At 45.5% G+C, this 27,751-nt stretch overlaps 1 protein-coding gene across 2 annotated transcripts in view; it reads right to left on the bottom strand.

The window, feature by feature from the left end:
- Positions 1–9,213: 9,213 nt before the first annotated feature.
- Positions 9,214–27,751, bottom strand: part of eml4 (EMAP like 4) — a 32,282-nt gene continuing 13,744 nt past the window's right edge. The window contains exons 6-25 of one of the 2 annotated variants that reach the window (XR_014593399.1): positions 27,233–27,258; positions 26,616–26,651; positions 25,041–25,164; positions 24,748–24,897; positions 24,578–24,647; positions 24,387–24,497; positions 24,186–24,284; positions 22,413–22,547; positions 20,884–21,019; positions 18,092–18,240; positions 17,779–17,904; positions 17,008–17,139; positions 16,857–16,924; positions 15,498–15,586; positions 15,181–15,278; positions 14,984–15,071; positions 14,785–14,883; positions 13,722–13,852; positions 9,317–12,634; positions 9,214–9,269 (exon numbers count right to left, since the gene is read on the bottom strand). Coding sequence is in view for 1 of the 2 variants with exons in the window: in XM_083922738.1 (XP_083778864.1) it covers positions 12,176–12,634; positions 13,722–13,852; positions 14,785–14,883; positions 14,984–15,071; positions 15,181–15,278; positions 15,498–15,586; positions 16,857–16,924; positions 17,008–17,139; positions 17,779–17,904; positions 18,092–18,240; positions 20,884–21,019; positions 22,413–22,547; positions 24,186–24,284; positions 24,387–24,497; positions 24,578–24,647; positions 24,748–24,897; positions 25,041–25,164; positions 26,616–26,651; positions 27,233–27,258 (2,326 nt within the window). In the remaining variant the exon portion in view is untranslated. Of the gene's footprint in view, positions 9,270–9,298; positions 12,635–13,721; positions 13,853–14,784; positions 14,884–14,983; positions 15,072–15,180; positions 15,279–15,497; positions 15,587–16,856; positions 16,925–17,007; positions 17,140–17,778; positions 17,905–18,091; positions 18,241–20,883; positions 21,020–22,412; positions 22,548–24,185; positions 24,285–24,386; positions 24,498–24,577; positions 24,648–24,747; positions 24,898–25,040; positions 25,165–26,615; positions 26,652–27,232; positions 27,259–27,751 lie in introns of those variants that run through there. The other variant, XM_083922738.1, reaches the window with a different exon arrangement.

Below are 27,751 nucleotides of genomic sequence, written 5' to 3' on the forward strand. Positions count from 1 at the left end.
TCCTTTATTAGTCCCGCGAATGGGGAAATTCAATTTTCACTGTATTATTTTTTCATGTTACACACACACAGGCCCGAAATACACACACATGCTCAGACAGGACCTATATACATGCAACTAGTGGAGAGATGTTAGAGCGAGGGGGCTGCCAGTGACCGGCGCCCCGAGCCTTGCTCAACCGCACCTCGGCAGTGCCCAGGAGATGAAATGGCACCTCTCCAGCCACCAGTCCACACTCCGTTCATGGTCCATACAGGGACTCAGACCAGCAACCCTCCGGTTCCCAGCCCAGTCACCTTCTACTGCCGCCCCTACCTGTTCATGAGAAAGCCTTGACCCTGGAGCATCGGAAAGCATCTCCGTGTGATGAGTCGGGAATGAGAACAGATTGCAGCGACTCAGAAACGTTGATATTCATCATGGTTTGCAGAAACATACCACGCCAACATTTTATTCTGGCGTTGAAATGAATAAAAACACCATTAGATTTGGTCTTAAAAAAGACAATAACTCCCCTTGAGTTAAGAACATACTGTAGATGTTTTATTGTAAGCATTGTGAGTATACCCTGTGGGTTTATCCACGCTGAAGCTGACCCTTCGTTGTGGAGACGGTGTAATAACAAGCTGTGATCAACAGTATTGATGGAGCGGTGGGAGCACAGAGGAGGTGTCTCAGTAATCAATAACTAGAAGATCATTTGTCACCCAGGCCGGTGTGGTCTCGGTGGAATTAAGAGATAAAAATCCAGCGCGAAGTTTGACAAAAAGCTTATGGTGTGATGAAAAAGGAGGTTTTGTTCGGCTGTGACATTTTCAAGCAGATGGGAAGTCGCCGTTAATCTGATGAGTCACTCGTGAGACGACAAAATCAAACATAAAGGCGTGATTTGGTGCTTTACCTCCTCTCCCTCATGTGCCACCGTCTGTGCCTCCTCTCTACAACAAAGATCCTTTAATACTGAGCCGTCAGACAGAAGGTGCGTTCATCGCAGACTTTCTCACACACATTTGATTGTAAGAGAGAAAAACAACCAGCGTTCTCAGATCAGGCTGTCCTGAGGTTCACTCGCTGGTTGCTCAGTAGGCGGCCGTGTCTGCCTGTCAGTCCGTCTTCATCACTTGTCTGTTGTTTCTCTGCTTTTAAAAAATAAATAAAACTCTTCTGACAACTGTCATCCTGGTCAGAACATACTGTTTAGTCCTGAGTACAAGTACTAGTAGGGTCTGTATCCACAATACTTTTTAAGTAATGTCACAATGGAGAGACACCTGCGCGTTGATTTTGGCATTGGTCCTCAGTAATTACATCGTTGTTGTTGTCGTGGTGACGGGCGGGGGGGGGTACTTACTCATTACGTAAATCCCGTGGCTGCCTACAGGAGCTGCGTTGGTCCAAATATGCGCAGTGCTTTCTGCAGCTAGTGTGGACCCAGGTCCGATCGCGTTCTCACCACAAACGAACCGCACCAGAGTTCGTTTGGAAGCGGGCCGAGACCACCTCTTCTACCAGGTCTCAGTGCGCTTATGTGGTCCAATTCTGGAGTACGATCGCTGCACTCCCACCTGCACAAACAAACCGCACCAGAGTTTGTTTGGAAGCGGGCCGAGACCACCTCTACCACCAGGTCTCAGTCCGCTTATGTGGTCCAGTTCTGGAGTATGATTGCTGCACTCCCACCTGCACAAACAAACTGTAGCAAATGAGGAAACGCACTCAAGTTCGATTCAACCAAACTAAATAAGGCAGGTGTGAAAGCGCCCTGAGACTTCTCCTAGTTCCTTAGTAAAAGTTGTTCTCGGCAGCTTTTTGAAGATGTTTGAAGAGGATGCTCTCAACTTTTAGTGCTGGTCCTCCAAGTGGGAAGCCCTGGTGTTTTTGAATACGGGCTCATTTCAAGGGTAGAACATGAAAATGAGAGGTTTGTGCTAAATTAAAGCTACTACTGACAATGACCCCTCGCAATACATATCACTGTGTAAAATAAAGGCATTTAAATTTTGCACCAACCCCACAGTTTGCCTCGGAGTGTTTTTTAAAAAGGAGATTTGCATTTTATGTTTTTTAAAGAGCATATTCCACCGCTGAAATGAGCCCCGCAGGATGATATTTGAAAGATGGTATAATAAAAAAAAAAGCTACACATTGATCCTTTAAAGTCTGTCTGCTTTAATCCAGGTTTGAACTGATCTCTTTCCCCACACAGGCAGATCTGACAGGAGTCGAGCGTTCAAAGGTTCTTCAGTTATGGATTTTTAAAAGACGGTTCCTCGGAGCCAGCGCTGGTTTTTGAGGTAGTTTTAAGCAGGTCTTACAGTATAACACCAAAAACACCCTGCAGAGAGAAATCAAAGCCGTTGGCCGAAATAAAAAGCCTCTGAAACGCAAGTGCAGAAGGAATAAGAAGCATCCACTGTGTGCAATCTGACAAAAGCAGATATTTTTGTTGAGTCCCACACACAAAAAGCGGTCGAAATGTTTAGCAGTCAGTCTGAGAACACACACAAGGGAACAAAGCATCGATCCATCGCTGCAACATCTGAAACATTTCCACAGAAAAATGGAAAACAACTCTTATTCTGTTCTTGCCAGCGTGTATTTGGGCATTAACTCGAACAGTTATGTCCTGAAAGATATGACCTCCGAAGGCTCAGCGTACACCGAACTTCACAACTGTGATCAGACTAAGCTCCGCAGATTGTGCTGAGAATTTAATGAGCTGTTGCGGATTCAGGACTTGGTCGGTCGGACCACACAACACAGAAGAAACAGCTTTCTTCTTCAATGAGGGAGAAAGAGTAAATGTGCCTCCAGCCCCTTTTCTGAGTCTTTTTTTACTTTATATGTTGGAAAAACTTACACTAAATAAAAACATGTGCAACTCTAAGCACCAAACTTGGTTGTGCAGCAAATAATATTATCATGTAAACAGTGTGGATTACAGAGAGACTGGTAACACCATTCAAACAGCATTGACTGAATATTTTGAGGCATGACTCAGCAAAAAAGAAATTTAAACTTTGAACTGAACAGATTTTGGACAAACAGACGTCATTCAGAAGCCAAAACTAGTTCAGTTCAGTTTGTCCACAGATCAGTTATCAGTCTGGATGTCTGTGTTTGTGTGTGTGTGTGTGTGTGTGTGTGTGTGTGTGTGTGTGTGTGTGTGTGTGTCAGCAGCAGATAAAAGTCCAGCTTCCCTCTTCTCTTCTCAGTTTCTCAGCTTGTCGAGTCGCATTGACAGAAAAACAAGAAACATGAAGGCGTACCTGCTGCTGCTGCTGCTGCTGCCACTCTGCTTAGGTAACACACACACACACACACACACACACACACACACACACACACACACACACACACACACACACACACACACACACACACACACACACACACACACACACACACACACACACACACACACACACACACACACACACACACACACACACACACACACACACACACACACACACACACACAATGATGTTTTCTAATTAAGTTTGACTGCTCGTTAGCAATCTACACATAAGACAATGACATATATGTCTATATTTCTATGCCATCGAAGTCACCGATAACATGCTGAACAAATTACTTACAGCCAATATCGTCACAATTTGCGTTTTCTGAGGTAACTTGAGGACTTTTTACCAACAAAGGTGCACTTATGAAGGTATTTTTACAGACTTTATTGCAGACCAACAGCTCTTTTTACACACAACACAAAGGTCCAAGTGGGAAACTAATAATAATACACCATAGACAACATGTAAAATAGTAAATTACCTAATAGGTAATACCTTATAGTGTGTCAGAGGATGTCTTGTTGGACAGGTGGACCAGGTGTGAGTGTTTATGTTCAGTTATTGAAAATTTAGAGACTGTGAATGGCCAATCTTTAGTTTAGTGTAGTCTTGAGAGCCCTGCTGCATTTATTTATATTAACAAACGTGGTCAAAGAAATGTTCGGGTGCATCTCAGGTGTGATCTGCTCAGGTGTGATCTGATCAGGTGTATTTGTGTTGCAGCTAAGGAGTATAAGATCCAGTGCTACGGTGAGGACTCCCTGAATGTCAACAACATGGTGCTGGACTGCAGCGGCCAAGTAAAACAGGCCTGCTACACCAGAGGTGAGTTTTCTACCTGCTCACACAGGCTCCACCCCCTATGAAGGACATGCAGGTCTCTCCTTCAGGTTTGTCGTCAGGTGTTGTAAGCTATGTCCATTAAGTGTTTCCATTAGGTATGTCCGTCAGGTGTTTCCATCAGGTATGTCCATCAGGTGTTTCCATCAGGTGTGTCTGTCAGTTGTGTCCGTTAGGTGTTTCCATCAGGTATGTCTGTTAGGTGTTTCCATCAGGTATGTACATCAGGTGTTTACGTTAGGTATGTCCGTCAGGTGTTTCTGTCAGGTATGTCCGTTAGGTGTTTCCATCAGGTATGTCCGTCAGGTGTTTCCATCAGGTATGTCGGTCAGGTGTTTCCGTCAGGTATGTCCGTCAGGTGTTTCCGTCAGGTGTGTCCGTTAGGTGTTTCCGTCAGGTGTGTCCGTTAGCTGTTTCCTTCAGGTATGTCCATCAAGTGTTTCTTTAAGGTATGTCCATCAGGTGTCCATCAGGTGTTTCCGTCAGGTGTGTCCGTCAGGTGTTTCTGTCAGGTATGTCCGTTAGGTGTTTCCATCAGGTATGTCCGTCAGGTGTTTCCATCAGGTATGTCCGTCAGGTGTTTCCATCAGGTATGTCCGTCAGGTGTTTCTGTCAGGTATGTCCGTTAGGTGTTTCCATCAGGTATGTCCGTCAGGTGTTTCCATCAGGTATGTCCGTCAGGTGTTTCTGTCAGGTATGTCCGTTAGGTGTTTCCATCAGGTGTCCATCAGGTGTTTCCATCAGGTATGTCCGTCAGGTGTTTCCATCAGGTATGTCCGTCAGGTGTTTCCATCAGGTATGTCCGTCAGGTGTTTCCATCAGGTATGTCCATCAGGTGTTTCCGTCAGGTGTGTCCGTTAGCTGTTTCCTTCAGGTATGTCCATCAGGGGATTCCATCAGGTATGTCCATCAAGTGTTTCTTTAAGGTACGTCCATCAGGTGTCCATTAGGTGTTTCCATCAGGTATGTCCGTTAGGTGTTTCCATCAGGTATGTCCGCCAGGTATGTCCGTTAGGTGTTTCCGTCAGGTGTGTCCTTCTTTTCTTGTTTTATGTGAACTCTCCAAACCACATTCCCTTTAACAGTGCTGAAATTGAGCAATTTTAAATATTAAATCTCTAACCTTTTAATGAAAAACACTGAGTGACACGGGCGCAGTAGGTCAGGACAATAAATACAAATGTACAGACTGAGGGATTTACAGCTGGATGTTTGTGAGGACACAGTGTAGATCCAAATAAAGTTAAAAACAAATGTTATTATTAATCTTCTCTGGCATGCCCGGAGGCTCTGATGGTGTTTTCCTGTTTGCCGTTGCAGATAACGGAGACAAAGGTTGCGCTCGGCAAGAGTACTGCTCCCGACCCGGCTGGACCTGCTGCCACACCAACCTCTGCAACGCCTGAGCCAATCAAAGCCCGGGAAACGCCGAAGTTCATCCAAAACACATGATGTGAAATAAAGGGAGGGAGATTTCCCAGAAGCTCAGTGTGCAAACACGAGTATTTAAAGTCTGTGTGTCACTGTACTTTGAATCCTGTATCAGTGTTGCTTCTGTGGACTTGATAAATAAACTCAGTCACCTCCTAAGTTTGTGAAGAAACGTAAAGAGCATTATCGGCTTCATGCAGTTCAAATATCAGCAGGATCACCGTTAACTGATGTGTTTGAGATGAATGAACAAACTCCAGTCAGTGAGTCGTGAGTGTAACAAAAGAAAACCTACAATGATAAAAACCTGGATATTAAACTAAACTAATTCATGTCCATTCGTCGATTAACACCATAAGAAAAAAACCCTTCCAGTCCACTTCCCACAAATATTCTATTTCCTGGTGTTTGAGAGGCCCTAAAAGCTTTCGCACACCTTCTCCAGACGCTCCCACAACACCCTGAAATCTCTCTTCTGCATCTATCTATTTTCTGATTTTCTTCTTATTCCGGCAGTGCCGTTAATTACCATCACCGCAAAGGCCAAAACCTTCATCTCGTCTGTACAAAAGCATAACTCTTCGTGCATTCTTGCACGCAGACGTGTCCTCTTTAGCTTCCTATCTCACCCCACATCTAGTCTTCCTCACGCTTTTCTTAGATCTCATTATTTCTGTCTCTCTCAGGGTTTTTTTTGGCACAGTTAGCCTCCCATGGTGCATGATTACCTTTGCATAACAGTTCTTTCTCACATTCTCAACACACTGACTCAAAATCACTCATGCACACAAACAAACTGTCCAAACTACCAACAGATTTAACACTGCCGAGGTTTAGGAACATGCTGTACTCCAAGTCAAAGTGCAGCATTGCGGACTTTGGGCGCACTCCCCCTGTCCGTCCGTACCGTGCCCCGTGCTTCAGGGTACTTGCCTCCCCCCTCCATCTCCCCCAGGCCCGTTGGTACTCACACTACCTGGGCCTCGGCGAGTGCTTCTTGCTGCCTATACGTCATCACGCCGTAACACGTCACACGCATTGATGACGTCATCACGATGCCTGGCTTTGTTTCCAGATCTTTCCGTAGACCTCAGAGTTTTTGTGCGTCTTGTCGACTGTTTTTGAATCTTTTCATCGACCAAATCTGCAGTAAACACTCCACCTCCACATCACACTAACGTGAACCTTTCACCGCCATTGTTTTAAATGTCCGCGCATGGTCCCTTCTTCTTTTTTCTATGTCCCAACAGGCGCACAGAAAATGACCTCAGAACCGCCGTATGCCTCGTGCTCGTACCTGTGCAAACGTGCTTTACAAAAGCCCACCTCTCCCAAACGGACCGTGGACGGCAAGCGTGCCGCTCCTAGGCACGGTACGGTTGCACTCACACTGGTCAAAGGAACTAGACTTTACCCGTGGAACCTGTTTGGGCACGGTACAGATGGACAGTGTGAGTGCACCCTTTGTCTCAAATTTTTCATTAGGAACTTTGTCAAACCTCTTCACGCTGAAGCTGCCCGTCACCTCTTCACACTTGATTCATCTCTTTGCATCTGACAGTAAGGTTTACAGGAGCAAAGTCACTTTATTATCTCAGTGATATCTCACTGGAGGCAAATTAAATTAAAATGTCAGTAAAAATAAATTTGGTGGTCGGGTGCTTTTCATTACGCTCATGTCTCCTCGCTCGCCTCGTTATCCCCAACGTGAACTCTCACAGGTGACATCTGTTTTTCCAGTGACTCTGGTAATAACAACAGATCTATGAGAGCTCTGTTCAAAAGATATAATACTACATTTCCATATATGTGAGCTCATATCTAAACCAATGTGTGGATTAAATGCCATGGACGAAGGGAAGCTAATCAATACTTAATCAGCAATAAAGTTAGACCTTTATTTCAGATGCATTTATAAATTATATCCAGCTTAAAAGGGTGAAATATTAATTGCATTAAGGAGAAGATTTGTGCTTTTATTAATAAGGATTTATGAGAGTTTCGTCTTGCTTTGGAGGAATATGTTGTTTGAATTGAATAGTAGAGAAAAACACTCCCGATTATGTGCCTGATTTTATTATTATAATGACCAAATTCCATATTTATAAATGCAAATTCATGTAGAAACCATGCTTTGTTGCTTTTAACAATAAATTCACACATTACAATTAAATTCAATGCTCTTAAGACAAATTAATACTAACAGCTTGTACTGTGAATCATTTGATACAGATCTCTATCTCCCCCTAGTGCTAAATGCAGGCGTTAAAAAGTAAATATCCATCTTTTCTGTCTTTATACGTTCTCTTTTGTATAAGAATTCATCTTTAAAGAGCACAATCTCCTTAAGTGTGAATGCAAATTGTCTTTGTCACAAAACAAAAAATTAGTATTATGCTAAACTATGAAAACATTTAAACAATAAAAACGGCTGCAAAGTTTGTTTGTTGCAGAAAATAGTAGTAATGATATTTATGATAGATTATGGTTCATTGGTGTGGTACCATTTCTATCCTAACCTTCATTATTCAGGCCCAAAACTGTGCATAACTTACATTAATTTCGTAGTTACTAACCTAGGGGTGGGTAATTCTGGTCCTGGAGAGCCACTGTCCTGCATGTTTTAGGTTTCTCCCTACCCTAACACACCTGAGTCTAACAATGATCAAACTGTGACGAGCATCAGCTGCTTGATAACGAGCAAATCATTAGACTCAGGTGTGTTGGAGCAGAGAGAAACCTAAAACATGCAGGACAGTGGCTCTCCAGGACCGGAATTGCCCACCCCTGCACTAACCGCATTAATACTGGTGCTCCGGTGTACTTTTACTCAGGCCTACAGCGTCACCTAAAGGCCTAAAGCAGGGGTTTCAAACTGATCCAGTAAAGGGCCGTGTGGCTGCAGGTTTTACTTCCAACCAATCAAAAACACACCTGACTCGACTTACTCAATCACCTGAACTGTCTTCACACAGTTGATTTGTTGGACCAGGTGTGTTTTTAATTGGCTGGAATGAAAACCTGCAGCCACACGGCCCTTTACTGGATCACTTTGACACCCTTGGCCTAAAGCAGGGGTAGGCAATTCCGGTCCTGGAGAGCCACCGTCCTGCATGTTTTAGGTTTCTCTCTGCTCCAACACACCTGAGTCAAATGATTTGCTCGTTATCAAGCAGCTGAAGCTCGTCACAGTTTGATTATTGTTAGACTCAGGTGTGTTAGGGTAGGGAGAAACTTAAAACATGCAGGACAGTGGCTCTCCAGGACCAGAATTGCCCACCCCTGGCCTAAAGACAGCGTCAACAACAGGAAGGAAAACTTGAGGCGAGTCGTCAGTTTTGAAAACTTTTATTTGCATTTTTTTGTTGAAATCTTCCTTACAGTCTGTCGTCTTGACAGGAATGCACGAGAGAAGACATGATTGGCTCAAAACAGTCACATGAACATCGTCATTATCATCATCATCATCATCATCATCATGGGTATCAATGTCGTTACTGAACACTAAAATAAACAAACACTTGAATCCAGAAACTCCCACAAGACCCCGCCCCTGGCCCCGACCCTCCCTGAAAATCCAGGCGAGCCTCTGAACTCTGTACAAGCCCTTCTGAGAGACGAGCGTAGAAAAGATGGAGATATTAAAGATGAAGAGTATTAAAAAGGCATGAACATGGAAACATGAATGACCTCCCCCACCCTCCCCACCCCCACCCCCAAAGTGACATCATCATGACATTCAGAAAAGACTTTGAACAGAAATGGTCCAGAAGAAACAAAAACAAACAGCATCAGCAGTCATTCAACGAGTCACTGAAAACCAGCCAATCAGGAGGAGAGGAGCTCAACGTGTGTCCTGTGACCTGATTGGCTGAGAGATGCGAGCGTTGAACGTGTGTTTTTGGGGGGTTTTCTTTTACAGTGTAGCCGAGGAGCTGCTGCCCCCTGATGGTGAACAGAAATATACACACAGATATCTGCAGTATATACAAACAGATCCTCCGTCAGAGAAGACGTCTCGCTCTGAACCACTTCTTCTGATCATTTAAAAAAAGGAAAAAAAATAAACATTTGAGTCACAGTTTTTACTCTGGAGGTTTAACATTCTGTGTTTACATCTGTGTGTGTGAGCTTCTGGACTGAAGCTCTTGAAACAGGGAGACCAGACCGAACCTGAGGTGGTTCTGACGGATTTAAGACCTGTGGAGGTTTTATGATTGGATGTTTCTTAAGCTCCTGTCACACATGCCCCCGCAAACCTGAACCTATCTAGACACTAAAGGTTGAATATGTAGAATGAGAAGAACGCCGTCATCTAGTGTCTCGAGATCGTGGTCGCAACAACAAAAAATAATTCCAGCAGTCGGGTTGCCAGGTTCGTTGCCGAGTGTGTCAAGTGAGGAGACAGGAGACTGGAGTCTGTTTGAGCCTGTTTGAACCCGTCCCCTCCGGCAAAACGCACCATAAAAACAAGAATTGGAGGAGTTTGACTGACAGTTAGCGTTAGCCGTTAGCATTAGCCGTTACAGCTAAGTAAACATGAAAGCTAGCTTACAGATCAGGGAGAAACGTAGCCATTTGGGGCGTGCGTTTTACTGCCGTTGAACTCCTTTCTCTCAGTCTACCGAGTGAATGCTCGGCCTATATCGACTCTGATTTTTGCCCGTCTCCTGTCACGATTTCACCCAGTGCCAGCCTACAGTAGCTGCACCCAACAACAGACATCCCTGGCTGCACCTATCAACAGACAACCCTGCCAACCTGCAATGCCTTCCACTATTGGCTGCTACCATGTAAACAGAACGTTGTGTTTAAAATATTAATTCAGACTAAATTTTTTTTTTTTTAATGGCAAAAGCAACTTTCATTCTGTACCCCTCAAAACGCCCCGTGGGTGTATTTTTATATATATATATTTTTTTTTAAATGTGGCTTTTAATATAGATTCTACATATTCAACCTCTAACCAGGCAGTGCTGTATGTGACAACGCAAGTGTCCGATTCAGTCGGACCTGAAACGGCGTTTACCCTCCCAGCTCCCTATAGGACCATTTAATGTCCGAGTGACCCAAGTGTGAATACGGTGGCTCATTCTCGAAGGGCGAACGGGGCACGTTGGTGACGTTTCTATGACACAGAAAGAAGAAAACAAACCTCGGAAGGTGAAGAAGAAGAAGTAGAAGAAGGATGATTTACCCAAAGACGGCAACGGAAGTGTCTAACTGGAGAGACGACGAGAGTCAGTAAGGACCGACGCCAAAACCATCAGACAAATTCAAAGGACGGCAAAAGACTTGGCCGTTAACGACTAAATTACGAACCTGCGTAGTAGTAAGTGAGAACGCATTTGAGACAGGGAACATGCGTTTGTGTTGTGCACGCGTGAAAGAGAAGCTCCAGACCTTACTCTCCAGATATGGTCGAGGGTTCATAAGTGAAAACGGCACCTTGTGAGTAATGGTTGACCTTCTGTCCTTCAGTTGGGGTTATTTTAGTTTGAAAGCTCTCTGGTTTGTACTGTATAGCTTATATTTCCTGCATGTTTCACATTAAAAGCCTTCCACAGTGCGTCCATACCGTCATCGTGAAACGTCTCTCAGAAGTATCGTTTGGCACTTTGACAAAATAAAAGGTTTTGAGGATTACGCTCGTTTTACATGATTCCTTTGGTTAATAATCAATCGTTATATATTTCATTATAACACATCAATAAAAAAATGGTTTAAAAAGTTTCTAAAAGACATTTAAGACATACAGGTTCTGTCTGAGCCCCCCGTCCCAAAGCACTTCCTATTCAACTGCTCTGCTCTGATTGGACGATTAAAAGAAAAGTGACCTGACGGACACCTGTCCCACCTGTCACTGTTCGTCCTTCCAGTCGATTGTCTCAAAGTAAAGAATATTATGCTGTTTCAAACGAACTAAACAGAAACTGGGAACAGGCAGAAAAACAAACCTGCACCCAAAAAAAAAGTGAGAATTTAAACTAAAGGTTTGAAATGTTTTAAAGGAGCGTAAACGTCCAGGTGTGACAGGTGTGTCGACTCTTTGCTCTCCAGGGGTTTCAAACTGTGACGTCACGCTTGTTTAAACGAAAGGAAAGTTTTGATTGATGAGGTTTGAGTCCCGACACACATACGCACACACACACATACTTGTACTTCTATACTTGTGAGGACCCTCACTGACATAACGCATGACCCTTAACTCAACCATTACACCGCTGAGAACTCCCGATTCTACTGATTCGATTCGTTTCCATTAAAGACGTGTCACCACTGGATTACTGTGATACTGAAAGACACTTGATGACTCTTGTTTCTAAGTGGATTTATTGACATTTATTCTGACGGACATCTAAGAAAATGATGGGGAGCGTAAGTCACATTGTATTTTCTCTCACTTAACCATCACAGCTACGTGCCAGACCCCCAACCCGCAAACACTTAACGTGATTTCAACCTTAAAACCAAGTCTGAACCCGCAAACAGACATTTAAAAAGGTCCGACCCACGATACGTCCCCATAAAGGTACAAACTCAGCCGGTCCTCACAAAGATAGCTGTACCAACACTCGTACACACAGACGCTCCGTCTACGATGGGGGGTCGAGCGGAGGCAGCCCCTCGTCGCTGGGCGTGGCCGTGTCGTCGCTCGGCTCCAGGCTGTCCTTCAGACTCACCGTGCTGTCCGAGGGGGGCGGGGTCGACTCGGAGCAAGGCGGGGTTAACTCTGAGATGGCCGGGGCTAGCTCTGTGGGGGGCGGGCTGTCCGGGGAGGTTTCTTGGGTCCCATTTGCCGTCGGGGGAGCGGCGGGTTCCTGCTTGGGCGCGGCTGCCGTTGCAGGCGGGGGCGGGTTGTAGACGGATTCTGCACGGTGCGGGGCGGAGTTGGAAAGGAGGCCGTCGGCGAGGGAGAGCGAAGATTTTTCCACCAGACGCCACTGCATGATGCTGGTGTCCTTCCCCCCCGTCGAAATCAGGTGACTGTCGTTGTACAGGAAGCTGACGTTGGTCACATGGCTGCTGTGGGCGCTGTACTTATGGCTGGGAGCCTGCAGACATAGATTATGGATTAAATGATGATTGAACTTGTTGTTTTCTGTCGTAACTGGAACATTTAAATATATATAGTTAAACACGGTGGTCTGAACTATCTGACGTTTCTGCTCTGCTTTTTTTGTGCACTGTGTTGTTTTCCTAGCTTCTTTAATAAACTACCGTATTTTCCGCACTATAAGTTGCACCTAAAAACCTTCAAGTGTCTCAAAAGCCGACAGTGCGCCTTATAATCCGGTGCTCCTTATATATGGACCAATATTGAGCCACAACAGGTCTCCAACTACGGTGAGCAGCCGTCGACTCTATTTTCGTGCCGTTTCATTTTCATGTGTGTGTTTGTGTAAAGAGCCCAAAATGGCTCCTGTTAAGAGACACGCTTACTTACTTACTATTAGTCACGCAGAAGAACACAGGAATAGAGCAGCAGCCAGAGAGTTTAACATGAACCAATCAATGGTGCGGAAGTGGACGAAGCAACAAGACGACCTCCCCTGACTGTTTTGTTGACGTTCCCTTTAGCGCAGCTCCATCTAATGGATGCAGAACGTAACCCCAGCCTCGACTGTAGCGTCTGTTCTATGCACCTTATAATGCGGTGCGCCTTATATATGAAAAAAGTTTCAAAATAAGACATTCATTGAAGGTGCGCCTTATAGTGCGGAAAATACGGTACTAGTTTTTGGTGTTGTCATTTCCTTTAGTCTAAATAAGATAAATCAGGTCTCTAACCTTACATAAGTGAAAGTTTTGTTATTGATGAGATACGAAACTATCAAACCGAGGGAGGAGAAGCAGTCAGTGACATTTGAATTTTACAGGGGAGCCAAAATAAAACGTGACTTTACTTTGTCCCGACTGTGTTTATTAAATTCAATCTTTAACATTAAAACTTTATAAACATGTGGTTGTGTCTTTTGAAGTGAATTGTTTTGGTTAAAATTAATTAAATACACTCAAGTCAAATGATCTGAGCTCCAGTCGTTCAGTGAAGGACTTTTATTATTCTCAGATAATCTTATTTGTGTCTAAATAGAAGTGTGTGTGTGTGTGTGTGTGTGTGTGTGTGTGCGTCTGTCTCACCTTGGGGGTGGAGCACGGGTAGGCAAACAGGTGAACTTTACAGAAGTCGTCAGCGAGAGCGATCACCTTCCTGTTGTGAGACCTGATCAGAGCGTTGATGTCGGTGCCGTCTGAACCTTCTGGCCACACGCCTGACAAACACACACGGACACAGATTTACATTACAGGTGCACTTAGTGTACAGGTGTGCAGGTGTGCAGGTGTGGAGGTGTGGAGGTGTACAGGTGTGGAGGTGTACAGGTGTGCAGGTGTACAGGTGTGCAGGTGTACAGGTGTGGAGGTGTACAGGTGTGCAGGTGTGCAGGTGTACAGGTGTACAGGTGTGCAGGTGTACAGGTGTGCAGGTGCACTTAGTGTACAGGTGTGCAGGTGCACTTAGTGTACAGGTGTGCAGGTGTGGAGGTGTACAGGTGTGGAGGTGTGCAGGTGTGCAGGTGTGCAGGTGTACAGGTGTGCAGGTGTACAGGTGTGCAGGTGTACAGGTGTGGAGGTGTACAGGTGTACAGGTGTACAGGTGTGCAGGTGTACAGGTGTGCAGGTGCACTTAGTGTACAGGTGTGCAGGTGTGGAGGTGTACAGGTGTGGAGGTGTGCAGGTGTGCAGGTGTGCAGGTGTACAGGTGTGCAGGTGTACAGGTGTGCAGGTGTGGAGGTGTGCAGGTGTTCAGGTGTACAGGTGTACAGGTGTGCAGGTGTACAGGTGTGCAGGTGTACAGGTGTGCAGGTGTACAGGTGTACAGGTGTGCAGGTTCACTTAGTGTACAGGTGTACAGGTGTGCAGGTGTATAGGTGTACAGGTGTGCAGGTGTACAGGTGTACAGGTGTGCAGGCGCGCAGGTGTGCAGGTGTACAGGTGTGCAGGTGTACAGGTGTACAGGTGTGCAGGTGTACAGGTGTACAGGTGTGCAGGTGCACTTAGTGTACAGGTGTGCAGGTGTACAGGTGTACAGGTGTACAGGTGTACAGGTGTGCAGGTGTACAGGTGTGCAGGTGTACAGGTGTGCAGGTGTACAGGTGTGCAGGTGTGCAGGTGTACAGGTGTGCAGGCGCGCAGGTGTGCTTACCGAACACATGGTATCCCAGTACGCAGGTGTAGGTCGCCCAGTCGATGTCTTTACACTCCGAACGGTTTCTGATCAGTTTACAACCGTTTAGAACGTCCCCTGCAAACACACAACTGTTACTACACAACACAACTACACAACACTACCACAACTACACAGTACCTAAGAGGACACAGTAGAGACGCGTCAGACGACTCACAATAGAGGATCTCATAGTCTCCAGAGTTGGACATGATGAATTTGTTGTCGGGCGACCAGTCCAGGTGTGTGATGTAGCTTGAATGTCCCTGTGAGACATTCAGGTACCTCGTGAATTTCATCGTCATAATAAAATACTGTTTAAATAAATGAAATCGTAAAGTTTCACTTCAGAAGGAGACGACGGACAGGACTTACCGTGCACTTCCCGTATCGGCTGTACTTGCGTCCGTTCTCCGAGACGGTGTAGAGGTAAATAAAGTTATCGTGAGATCCGACAGCCAACAGAGTGCCGTCTGCAGACACACACACAGAGGAGCATTCTGGGTAATGTAGTTCACTTATCATAGACAACAGAGACGGGACAGAGCAGCTAGCAGGTGTGCGTGTTTGTAGCTCCCCCAATCACAATTATCTGGCGCCGCTGCTGCTGCTTGTAACGTTGTCATGGTAACAGTCCTGCTGGTTTTTCGGCTTGTTTTGTAAACAGGCTGATTTGACTCGACTTCACTCACCTACAGAGAAGCGCATCACTGACAGTTGCTCGTTCCCGTCGGTGTGGATCGCCACCAGGTCGGTGGTCTCAGCATCCAGAACGTACCACCTGAGACAGGAAGTCCAGTTAGACCATCACGAGACCATGAGGTTTATCTTTTTTTTTTTTAAATCCCTCCAGTTCAATATGAGAAATAAATCCTGACGAGACTTCTTTAACCAAAGATGAGAAAGTGAGGGAGTGGGATAAAAGACAAACGGAGGCGTTAAAGCTGCTTAGAGTGAAATTCTGGCGTAAAATCATCCCATGGTCTTTTTTGGCACTTACATACATCAACGAAGCCATGGAGATAGTTTTTTTTTCCGTGTATAAACTATTAACGGAGAAATTCAAGAGAGTCGCTAACAGCCGGAGGTGGCTAACAGTGATTAGCTCGGGGCAGTACTTAGGGGCGGTAGTAGCTCAGTCCATAGGTGACTGGGCTAGGAACCGGAGGGTTGCTGGTTCGAGTCCCTGTGTGGACCATGAATGGAGTGTGGACTGGTGGCTGGAGAAGTGCCAGTTCATCTCCTGGGCACTGCCGAGGTGCTGTTGTACAAAGCCACTGAACCCCCAACTGCTCGGGGCACCGGTCACTGGCAGCCCCCTCGCTCTGACATCTCACCATTCGTTGCATGTATATAGATCCTGTCTGTGCATGTGTGTGTATTTCGGTGTGTGTAACATGAAAAATAATAGAGTGAAAATTGAATTTCCCCATTCGCGGGACAAATAAAGGAATTCTTCTTCTTCTTCTATGGTGAAGGCATTCAAAGGTCTTTTTTAACCACTAATCCTGCTGAAAATAACAGCAAACCTCTGCAGCAGAATGTGAAGAGTCCCTACACACAAAACAAAGCAGCAACAACGTAGTTAGTGAACCCAGAGTTTATTAAAGAGTGTTTTAAAGACTTACCTACTGGCCCCTGTACCAGCTCCTCTCATAGAAAAGTCCATTCAAGTGGATTACCAAAGTCAATCCCAAAGGAAGGAGCCCATTGGTGCTTTGTTTTGTGTGTAGGGACTCTTCTCATGCTGCTGCAGAGGTTTGCTGTTATTTTTTAGCAGTATTAGTGGTTAAAAAAGACCTTTGAATGCCTTCACCGCACTGCCCCGAGCTAATCAGTGTTAGCCACGTCCGACTGTTAGCCACTCTCCTGGATTTCTCCGTTAATAGTTGATACATATTTGATGTATGCCGAAAAATACCATGGGAGGATTTTGAGCCAGAATGACACTTTAAGAAGTGCTGAGACTGTAAAATCAGTTGAGTTTGTTAAGAAGTGAAACGTAGTTAACAAAAAAGAAGAAAAAGGGAAACTGTACTTTCTGTACTGACTTTCCTGAGTGTGTTCCTATGGCGACCACGGCTCCGCTGGGATGGAAGTCCGCACAGTGTCCGTGTTCCTGAGGGAGAGACAGAGCTGTCAATCATCTGAAAATAATCAACCAATCAGCTGTCAGGCAGTGGTCCCGCCCCCTCTACTGACCTCCAGCGTGCGGCTCCACTGAAGACTGTGGTCCGAGGAGCTCCAGACGCAGACCAGCCGGTCCTGAGCGCACGTGAGAAACATCCCTTTGGACGGGTGAGAGGCCAAACCCCATAGCTCGTCTGTGTGACCCTGAACACATCGTGACATAAAGATACTGAGAGCCTGAACACATCGTGACACGAAGATACTGAGACCCTGAACACATCACTAAGATACTGACCCTGAACACATCACGACAAAAAGATACTGACCCTGAACATATCGTGAGACTAAGATACTGAAACCCTGAACACATCACAAAGATACAGAGACCCTGAACACATCGTAACACAAAGATACTGAGACCCTGAACACATCGTGAGACAAAGATACTGAGACCCTGAACACATCGTAACACAAAGATACTGAGACCCTGAACACATCACAAGGATACTGAGACCCTGAACACATGGCGACACAAAGAGACTGACCCTGAACACATCGTTACACAAAGATACTGAGACCCTGAACACATGGCGACACAAGGAGACTGACCCTGAACACATCGCGACACAAAGATACTGAGACCCTGAACACATCGTAACACGAAGAAACTGAGGCCCTGAACACATCATAACACAAAGAGACTGAGACCCTGAACGCATCGTAACACAAAGATACTGAGACCCTGAACACATCCTGAGACTAAGATACACAATCAGATAAAAGTCTGCTTCATGCGTCATGATGTCGTCATGACGACGCCATGATGATGTCACATGGTCTCACCTGGACCTCCACCAGGAAGCCGTCGTTGAAAGTTCCTCTGAGGATGAAGTTACGAGACGTCCCGACCAGAAACTCCTCCCCCTTCCCCTCAGACACCGCTCTGATGGTTCCGTACTGATCCGGTACCTGATGAAAAAAGTATTTTCTGAATTTTCAAAATTCTCTGATTCCGTTTTCTCAAATCTACACATCTGAGGACGTCATCTTGGGCTTTGGGAATAGGTGATCAACATTTACTTTACTGTTTTCTGACAATTAGACCAAACGACTAATCAATTAGGGGGGAAATAATCAACAGGTCGCCGTGTTGTACCTCGATGTCTCGCTCAGCTCTCAGTTCGTGGTCCCACAGGATGATTTTTCGGTCTTTTCCTCCTCCGGTCAACAGAGTGCCGCTCCTCATCTCACACAGACAGAACACACTGCCTTCATGACCTTTGACCTGCCGACTGATCTGAAAAGCTACACACACACACACACACACACACAAGTGAGTCAAACCTACTCTGTGCTGAACTGAACTGTTCCCACTGATGTGTTTTCTGAATGTTGTGAGGTGCAGCAGCCAGCAGGAGGCAGCAGATCCCACAGAAAACTCCTCCTGTTTCTTCAGGTTTCCTCTGAAAACACTTCTCCTCTGACTTCCTGAATCAGATTGTATTCAACTTGTGTGTCCTGTCCGACGCGGAGTCTGTTTCCCACATGAAGGTTCAGTAAAACGCTGTCGCCGAGCCAGTTTGCACGCTCCAGAGGTGCCGGAGCAACACATGACGCTCGTCTTCTGCATTATTGTGTTTCCTAAAATGCATCAGCTTAGCTTACATAAAGGTTTAAATATAAAGCACCTGAGTTGGCTTTTATTCGTCATTTTCATCATTAAGAACAAGGGCGGTGTTGGGAAAGCTCACTTTCTACATGAACTAGTTCAAAGTTCAGTTCACACATCATAAAAAATACTCTGGTTTAGTTCATAGTTCTTTTTTTCAATATTTTGCTGCGAGCTATTATTGTTTAACATTATCTCTACAGCCCACATGAGCCACAGACAGCAGTTATTTTAACAGTTTTAACTTTTAACTGATGGCACCTCCTTGGATGGCTGCAACATCTTAATGAAGTGTATGAAAGCCGGGCTTTCCCCTTCACTCCAAGGCTGCAGGTCGGAGCTGCTACTGTCGCAGTTAATGGGATTTGGGTCGAGGATCTGTCCTGACTGTCTTTTGATTCTTTATTTGCTGAGTGCTTCAGTTCAATGTGTCGTTACCGGTCTGCTGTGGATGTGACTGAAGTGCAGATTTTCTTTTTGAAAGCCGGCGGGCAAAGTCTGAACAGAAGTGTAAAGGTCCTCCCGTCCTCACCGTCATGTAACTTAAAATGATCATACGACGCCTCCTTGTTGCTTTGTCGCTTCCATGCTGTCTTTTGTCTTGATGACTAATGCGGCGGTGCGACACTGGTGCTGCCATATTGGGTGTTTTTTCCGCACATATTAAATCCTGTTTAAGGTGTGCTTTAGCCTTGGTTTCACCTGGAAGGCTCCATAGAAATCTGGCGCCCTACTGAACGAAGATTAACTGAAAAAGCGTGTCGTTCACAGACACCAGAATGAACGCGTTAAAAGAAACGTTCATCAGGCAGAAGACAGTACGTTCAGTCACGTTCGGCCAAAATATGAACGAGTTCATGAAGTCCTGTTCAGTGAACGCATTCAGGCACAACACTGAACAAGGGAGGGAGAGAGAGAGACAAAGAGAGAGAGGGAGGTAGATTTCAGGAACCGTCCTACACTAAATGTATTATGATCTAGAGTTTGAACGTGTCACCCTGTAAATCTGGGTGGATGTTGATTGGCTGTCAGTGTTTTTCCTGGGACATCTCCAGGAGTTTAGACAGGACAGCACTTGCTCATAAATAGTCATATCATTTACTGGTAGGCTCAGTGTTGACACATTTAACCCACTGGAGGCTCCATAAAAATAAACTTGACACCACGGTCTCACAGATTGACTGACACGGGAAGGGAAATGAAAAGGGAGTGCTCTACTTTGTGTCCGGTAAGCGCGTTTTTTCAAGTGTCGTACAGCGCTTTATCGTACCAACCTAGGTTTACGGAGACGATCTCAGTGAGGGGCTGAAATACGATTTAAATGTTCCAGGAAAACACAGATTATTTCCAGGATATTTCATCTTCAGCCTCTTATCCGGGGTCGGGTCGTGAGGACAGCAGCTCCAGCAGGGGACCCCAAACTTCCCTTTCCCGGGCCACATTAACCAGCTCTAACTGGGGGATCCTGAGGCGTTCCCAGGCCAGTGTGGAGATCTAATCTCTCCACCTGGTCCTGGGTCTTCCCCGAGGCCTCCTCCCAGCTGGCCGTGCCTGGAACACCTCCCTAGGGAGGCGCCCAGGGGGCATCCTTACTAGATCATCCTGAACCACCTCAACTGGCTCCTTTCAACGCAAAGGAGCATCTCCAGGTGTTTCCATGACGTGAAAACTAGTCTCTAAATGTCCAGTTTTTTTTAGGATGTGTGGGAAAGTTAATGTGTTATTAAATGCTTAAGCAAAGTGACGCACAGATCAACTGTTCCAGAACATCCCCAGAAAAACGTTTAAGTCTTGGCGTCACTCCTCTTTAAACCAGTTTAGCAACATAAACCGTTACTGACACTGGGCCAACACACACACACACACACACACACACACACACACACACACACACACACACACACACACACACACACACACACACACACACACACACACACACACACACACACACACACACACACACACACACACACACACACACACACACACACACACACACACACACACACACACACACACACACACACACACACACACACACACACACACACACACACACACACACACACACTCACACTCACAGGCGTCTGTAGATATCTGCAGGGCTGTCGTTTCCGCAGATGAAAACCATTTGAGCTCCTGTTTGACAGTTTGTGCTGGAACAGTTAACAAAAGTACGTTTCTCACCGAGCCGATAACAACAGACAACGTGACGCGTTTCAGGTTAAACGTAAAGTGTTTGTTGGTTGGTTTCATTCAGCAGACGCACGGCTCACCTCTGGGTCCTTTCCCGGTGGGGGTCTCAGCGGAGCTCCTGGTCCAGACCAGCAGGATTCCTCCAGAGTCTCCGGTCAGGATGTCTCCAGTACTCAGGAAGGCCAGACACTGAATGAACTTCGGCTTTTCATATTTCTGAGAACACGACAGAGAACAGGGTCAGAGTTGGACCAGGACTACAGAGTTAGACCAGGACTAATGACCACAACTACATAGTTAGACCAGGACTACAGAGTTAGACCAGGACTACAGACCACAACTACAGAGTTAGACCAGGACTACAGACCACAACTACAGAGTTAGACCAGGACTACAGACCACAACTACAGAGTTAGACCAGGACTACAGACCACAACTACAGAGTTAGAACCAGGACTACAGACGACTACAGCGTTAGACCAGGACTACAGACAACGACTACAGAGTTAGAGCAGGACTATAGACAACGACTACAGAGTTAGAACAGGACTACAGACAACAACTACAGAGTTAGGCCAGGACTACAGACCACAACTACAGTTAGACCAGGAATACCGGGTTAGACAAGGACTACACCCAGAGCTATAGGGTTAGACAAGGACTACAGACCAAAGCTTTAGAGTTAGACCAGGACTACCAGGTTAAACCAGGGCTACAGACCTGAGCTACAGAGTTAGACCAGGAGTACCGGGTTAGACCAGGGCTACAGACCTGAGCTACAGAGTTAGACCAGGAGTACCGGGTTAGACCAGGACTACAGACCAGAGCTACAGAGTTAGACCAGGAGTACCGGGTTAGACCAGGACTACAGACGAAAGCTACAGAGTTAGACCAGGACTACAGACGAAAGCTACAGAGTTAGACCAGGACTATTGAAATATAAATAAATCCCTGTTCTTTAAACATAAGAGACTTAAAAAACAAACCATTCTTTAGTAGTGATAAAGAACAGAATTGTTAAGAGTTTGGAAAAGATAAGGATCAAATCCTAACATACCATCCCTTGCTGGTTAGTGGTTAATAATCCACTATCGGTCGTCCTCTAATCTGGACTACAGATTTGGATCTACACAGTTTTAAAGATGCAACTTTACGTTGATCATCCTGAGGTTTGTTAAGAAGGTTCAGATCTTTCACTGCGGTTTGAGCATGTGTTATTTAATGACAAATTAAGCTTTTAATCTGAAGGTTTGTTCCTTTGTGCTCAGCCGGGTGGAGCTTCCTGTCCGTCTGCAGATCGAATTCCTCAAATTCACTTTGTTCCAGTCTCAGCTCCTTCAAAACCTTCTTGTACATTTAATCCTTTAGATTTTAGAGTCTTTAACAAACAGCAAACATTTGCTTTGATCTGTATTCTTTAAGGTTTTAAGACTGTTTACTGTTATTAAGTCTGTCTGTATGTTTTATTTCATTACAATAAAACATCCAAGCCTCAAAGCATCATACAACAACTACAACACGTTGCCATGGAAACGGATAAAGCACAGTATGTCGATCAGCGTTTATTAAAAAAAAATGTAAATTAAGAAAAAGAAGGAAGCGTCCTCACCCCAAAGATTCCCTGTTTACGAGCCAGCGAGTTCCCGCTCCAGGTCCAGAAGAAGATGTGAGACTTCCCACAGGTGACGATGGTGTTCGGGTCGGTGGGGTGGAACTCCACGGCCAGGACCACCTCGTTCGTGGTCTGAAACACACCAGTGAAAACCAATCAGAACCATTTACAGCGTGTTGCAACGTGATTAACATTAGCCTCCTGCTCTCTTAAGCCACTTGTCGACCGGACTTGGAACCTTTTTTCGACCCCGAGGACCAGGGACTCTGGGAGCAGCAGTATCTTAGTCTGTAGGGAACCGGATGGTCGCCGGTTCAAGTCCTACATACGGAGGCGGGCACGGAAACATGCAACTGCTAGTAGCGCCCTTTCACAGTCGACCCACTCTGACATCTCTCCCTTTGATTCACGTGTATAGTTCCTGTTTGCATGTGCGTGTTATGTAGTTAATTAAAAAGACTGAAAGATGTAATTTCCCCTCAGGGGTTTATAAAGTATGTCATCTTCTTCTCTTCTGACAAAGGGCGTTTGCGTGCTGCAGGTGCAGGAGCGGTTGATTCTGATCCAAAAGGTTTTGCTCGTTGCACCTTGTCAGCAAGAAACGTGTGGTCACGGTGTGAGACCTAGATGTAATTTAGCAACCAGACAGAATATTTGGAACCTAAATCCTCTTTTATCCACTCACTGAAATCAACCGACTAAAATTAACCTTATTTTTACATTGTTATCTATAGTTGTGAAGGTGCATGTTGTTTACTTCGCCACAGCCTGGCATACAACCTAACTAGTTTATAGTTATAGATGTTTATATAAAGCAACGGGGTCGCGGGTACAAGCCGCCGAAATGTGTTTTCTCAGGAGGGGGGCTGGAGTCTCCCTCAGAGAGAGGGGGAGAAGTTCAGCATCCGTGAGGAACTCGGAGTAGAGCCGCTGCTCCTTTGCATTGAAAGGAGCCAGTGTTCGAGGCACGTCCAGCTGGGAGGAGGCCTCGGGGAAGACCCAGGACCAGGTGGAGAGATTAGATCTCCACACTGGCCTGGGAACGCCTCAGGATCCCCCAGTTAGAGCTGGTTAATGTGGCCCGGGAAAGGGAAGTTTGGGGTCCCCTGCTAAAGCTGCTGCCCCCGCGACCCGACCCCGGATAAGCAGATAAAGATGATGATGAGATGAGCATTTATAAAGTGAACAATATGCATTCATTAAAAAAAACACTATTATAATAGATAATAAAAAATGACAATACTTTCAGGGTTCCTGCACCTTTTCCAAAGTCAAATTCAAGCACTTTTCAAGTATTTCAAGGTGCGTTTTCATGCGTTTCCAGCACCTTACAGCTGTGGTGAACTACATATTTATATACAGAACAATACTCAGTGTTCAGTAAACTTATTATTGCACTTGTGCATCACATTAAATTAGATGTTATTGTGCTATAAACAACTAATGTAATGTTTTGAGACAGCTTTCTAGAAGGACGACAAATGAAAGGAAAACTAACTCAAGAAATATAATCAACTATTTTTATAATCTGTTCATCTTAAAAAGTTATATTTCATGCAGATAGATCAGAAAATGCTGTTTTCAGTCTCTCAAATATGGAGATTTTCTTTTCTCTGTGTTATATCATATATGCCATCATCATCTAACATAAATGTCAAGCAGTTGCGAGCCCTTTATTCAAAATCCAAGCACTTTACAAACCTTGAAAACACCACACTAAAAGTGTTTTCCCTGGACTTTGTATGTAGTAATAAGAGAGTGAGGGTTTACCTTGATCTCTGCGATCTTTGACTTTGACTTCTGCCAATCCCAAACTGTCAACATGTGGTCGTTACAGTCGTCGATAACACTCAGGTGTTGACCGGAGTCCTGACAGAGAGAGACAGACAGATGTGAGACACGTTTAAAGCCTGAATACACAGAACGAAGATCGGAGCAGTGCGGTCCGTGATGTTCCTGGGTGATACTCACAGCTTTGGAGAAAGCCAGAGAGCCGACGCCTCGCTCGAATGTTCCCAAACCGATGACCTGCAGAGTGGACAGGCTGACGCTGTCCCAGATACGAACGTGAGGCTGCAGCGCCTAATCACACCCACGCAGAGATAAGTATTTAGTGTTGCAGAGTGTAAAACATGAGTTTAATCTTGAGTGTTTGTCCTCACCCGTCCATCTTTGTCCACTCCTGCAATCTGTCCTGTAGCGATGCGGATCTTATCGGGGTGGATGGCCAGACTGACAGAGACAGACAGACAGAGAGATGACATCACAAACCAGCCAACAGGAGCGCAGCACAAGACTTTTATTTTTTTCCTTCTTGCAAGTGTTTTCTCACCACTTGACACAGTCGGTGTGTCCGAGGTAATGTCTCTGAGTTCGTTCCTCGTAGTTAAACAGAGCGACGACGGAGGCGACGAAGTAAACGATTTCTCCGGTCGGGAGGAGGTAAACGTTCGCTCTGCAGTCTCTGCCGCGGTAGCCGTACCTGCAGAGAGTCAAGGAAGCACCTGGGAAACCCTGTAGCGCGTCATCATAGTTATTGTTATACGCAGACGACACACTGCTCTATCTGTTATAATTATATTTGTTAATAACTTTAGCTGATTATTATCAATATTAGAAGGATACACCCATTCCAGCTTGAGTCTTTCTGAAGGAAGTTCTGTCCGAACGTCGTCGTAGTTCTCCACATCAGCAGGGATGAACATGGTGATCGGTCGACCCCGCATGAACATCTTAATGTGATTCCCCTCTGAAACACACACAGACACAAACAACTTAATGCTGCCGTCATGTTTTGTCTTCCCATGCTCTTTTCGTGTCTCTTTGTGGTGGTTTTGAGTCTCTTGGTGGTTGTTTTGTGTCTCTTTGTGGCTGTTTTGTGTCTCTTTGTGCTGGTTTTGTGTCTCTTTGTGGTGGTTTTTCAGTCTCTTTGTGCTGGTTTTGTGTCTCTTTGTGCTGGTTTTGTGTCTCTTTGTGCTGGTTTTGTGTCTCTTTGTGCTGGTTTTGTGTCTCTTTGTGCTGGTTTTGTGTCTCTTTGTGCTGGTTTTGTGTCTCTTTGTGCTGGTTTTGTGTCTCTTTGTGCTGGTTTTGTGTCTCTTTGTGCTGGTTTTGTGTTTCTTTGTGCTGGTTTTGTGTCTCTTTGTGGTGGTTTTGAGTCTCTTTGTGGTTGTTTTGAGTCTCTTTGTGGTGAGGTTCTTCTGGATAAATCAAACAAAACATGGAGCCACAAAATCATCAGTGAGTGACAAGTGTGGGACAGGTGAAGGAGGGGCAAAGAACAGGCGAAGGTTAGGGACAAGTATAGGTGAGAGACAGGTGAGCGACGGAGTAGGACAGGTGAAGATCAGGTAAGGGACGGAGAAGGATAGGTGAGGGACAGGTGAGGGACAGGTGAGGGACAGGTGACGGATAGGTGAGGGACAGGTGAGGGACAGGTGAGGGCCGTGTGAAGATCAGGTGAAGATCAGGTGAGGGACAGGTGAAGGAAAGGTGAGGGACAGGTAACAGACAGGTGAAGATCAGGTGAGGGACAGGTGAAGGAAAGGTGAATATCAGGTGAGGGACAGGTGAAGGAAAGGTGAGGGACAGGTCAAGGACAGGTGAATATCAGGTGAGGGACAGGTGAAGGAAAGATGAGGGACAGGTGACAGACAGGTGAAGATCAGTCGAGGGACAGGTCAAGGACAGGTCAAGGACAGGTGACGGACAGGTGACGATCAGGTGAGGGACAGGTCAAGGACAGGTGATGGACAGGTGACGGACAGGTGACGATCAAGTGAGGGACAGGTGAGGAAGCACTGATGCCGTGCAGGTGAAGCAGATCATTCAGAAGCACCCGCTGTGTTGTTGTTTACCTCCATAGACTCACTCGTGTTAAATGACCTGCCAATAATTGGTTCTCTAATAATTTCCTTCTCATCTTGGAAGGTTAATACATTTCAGGTTCCACCTGTTCTACCTTATATGGAGGTAAACGAGAGCAGGGGGCGGAGCCACAGACAGGTGTGACATCACCTGATCAGTCTGAAGGAGAGAGAGAAGGTGGGTGAGCGAGGCTGACGATGTTAAGCAGAGAGAGAGAGAGAAAGAGAGAGCTGTGATTGGTCCAGAGCAGAAACAGGAAGCGCTCATTCAGCTGCTGTTAGCATGTTAGCCTGTTTTTAGCCCGCAAGCTCGCTCTGATGACTCATCAGGACTTACCAGCTTGGCTGTTTTTCTCTCGTGTCGACATTTTGGCTGGTTTGAGACAAAGACATTGTCACTCAACAACAACACAAACAACAACAGCGACGAGCAAAGAGGCCATGAGGCAGGTTGAACTTAGCCTGATAATAACTGACTAACAGCCACAAACTCCTCCCCTTCTGCAATCTCTAAAAATATCTATTGATCTTTATTATTTAGCACACCCGCAGCACAGGTTGCGATGGTGATTTACCCCGGTTTCCATGGTGATGCATCCGGGTTAAGAGTGATCTAGCCTGAACAAAAGTGAGCCAGCTTCTCGGGTTAAGCCCAGAGAGAGCTGGATGACACTGATCTCGCTTCATAGTACAGGCCTCTGAGTCGCCATGACAACAACAATAACAACAACAACAACAAAAACAACAACAACATCATCATCATCATCATGGCCTGAGAGTTGCTAAAGGAGAGACAAACATTTAAAAAAACTGCAGGAGGGTTCCTGCTAAAAATGTATTGGAGGGGATGTCTGGCTTCCTATTGGCTGTTACACATGATCAGGATGATGATGATGATGATGATGATGATGATGGTACCTTCATGATGAAGATGGTGATAAAATATGTAATTACCTTGACTGACCACTGGGTCTTTGTGTCTGAAAGGAGACAAAAGAAAAACATCTTACTCTGTGTTTCAGTCACTATCAGAAATAGAGAACAAATGATTAATACTTGAGTTATTCTGAAATACTGTGATTTTTTTCTGGTCTAGAATTTGAACAACTGAACCAAAAGTGTAAAGAAACGGTTACATTTGGAGGAGGAAGTGTCAGAGTCCAGATCTAAACCCCATAGAGGATCTCCGGAAAATCCTTGGCAACAAAGTAATGCGTAAGAAGCCCACTACAGTAACTGAACTGTGGATGAGACTGAAGAAGAACGGACGCAGATCAAACCAGAGCAGCGTGAGAAACTAGTGATGTCCCGTGGGCGCAGACGTGCTGAAGTCATTCAAAGCTGTGGCCTCTACACTTCCTGTTCATTTTTGAATCCTATCGCCCGGAGAACACAATGTTTAAATCTTCTCTTCTGACACAGAGGTTACTGTTTTTTCACAAAATAAAGGTTTTTGTTGAAGTAAATTAAACA

This window comes from Echiichthys vipera, assembly GCF_963691815.1.
Source record: "Echiichthys vipera genome assembly, chromosome: 11".
Classification (NCBI taxonomy): Eukaryota; Metazoa; Chordata; class Actinopteri; order Perciformes; family Trachinidae; genus Echiichthys; species Echiichthys vipera.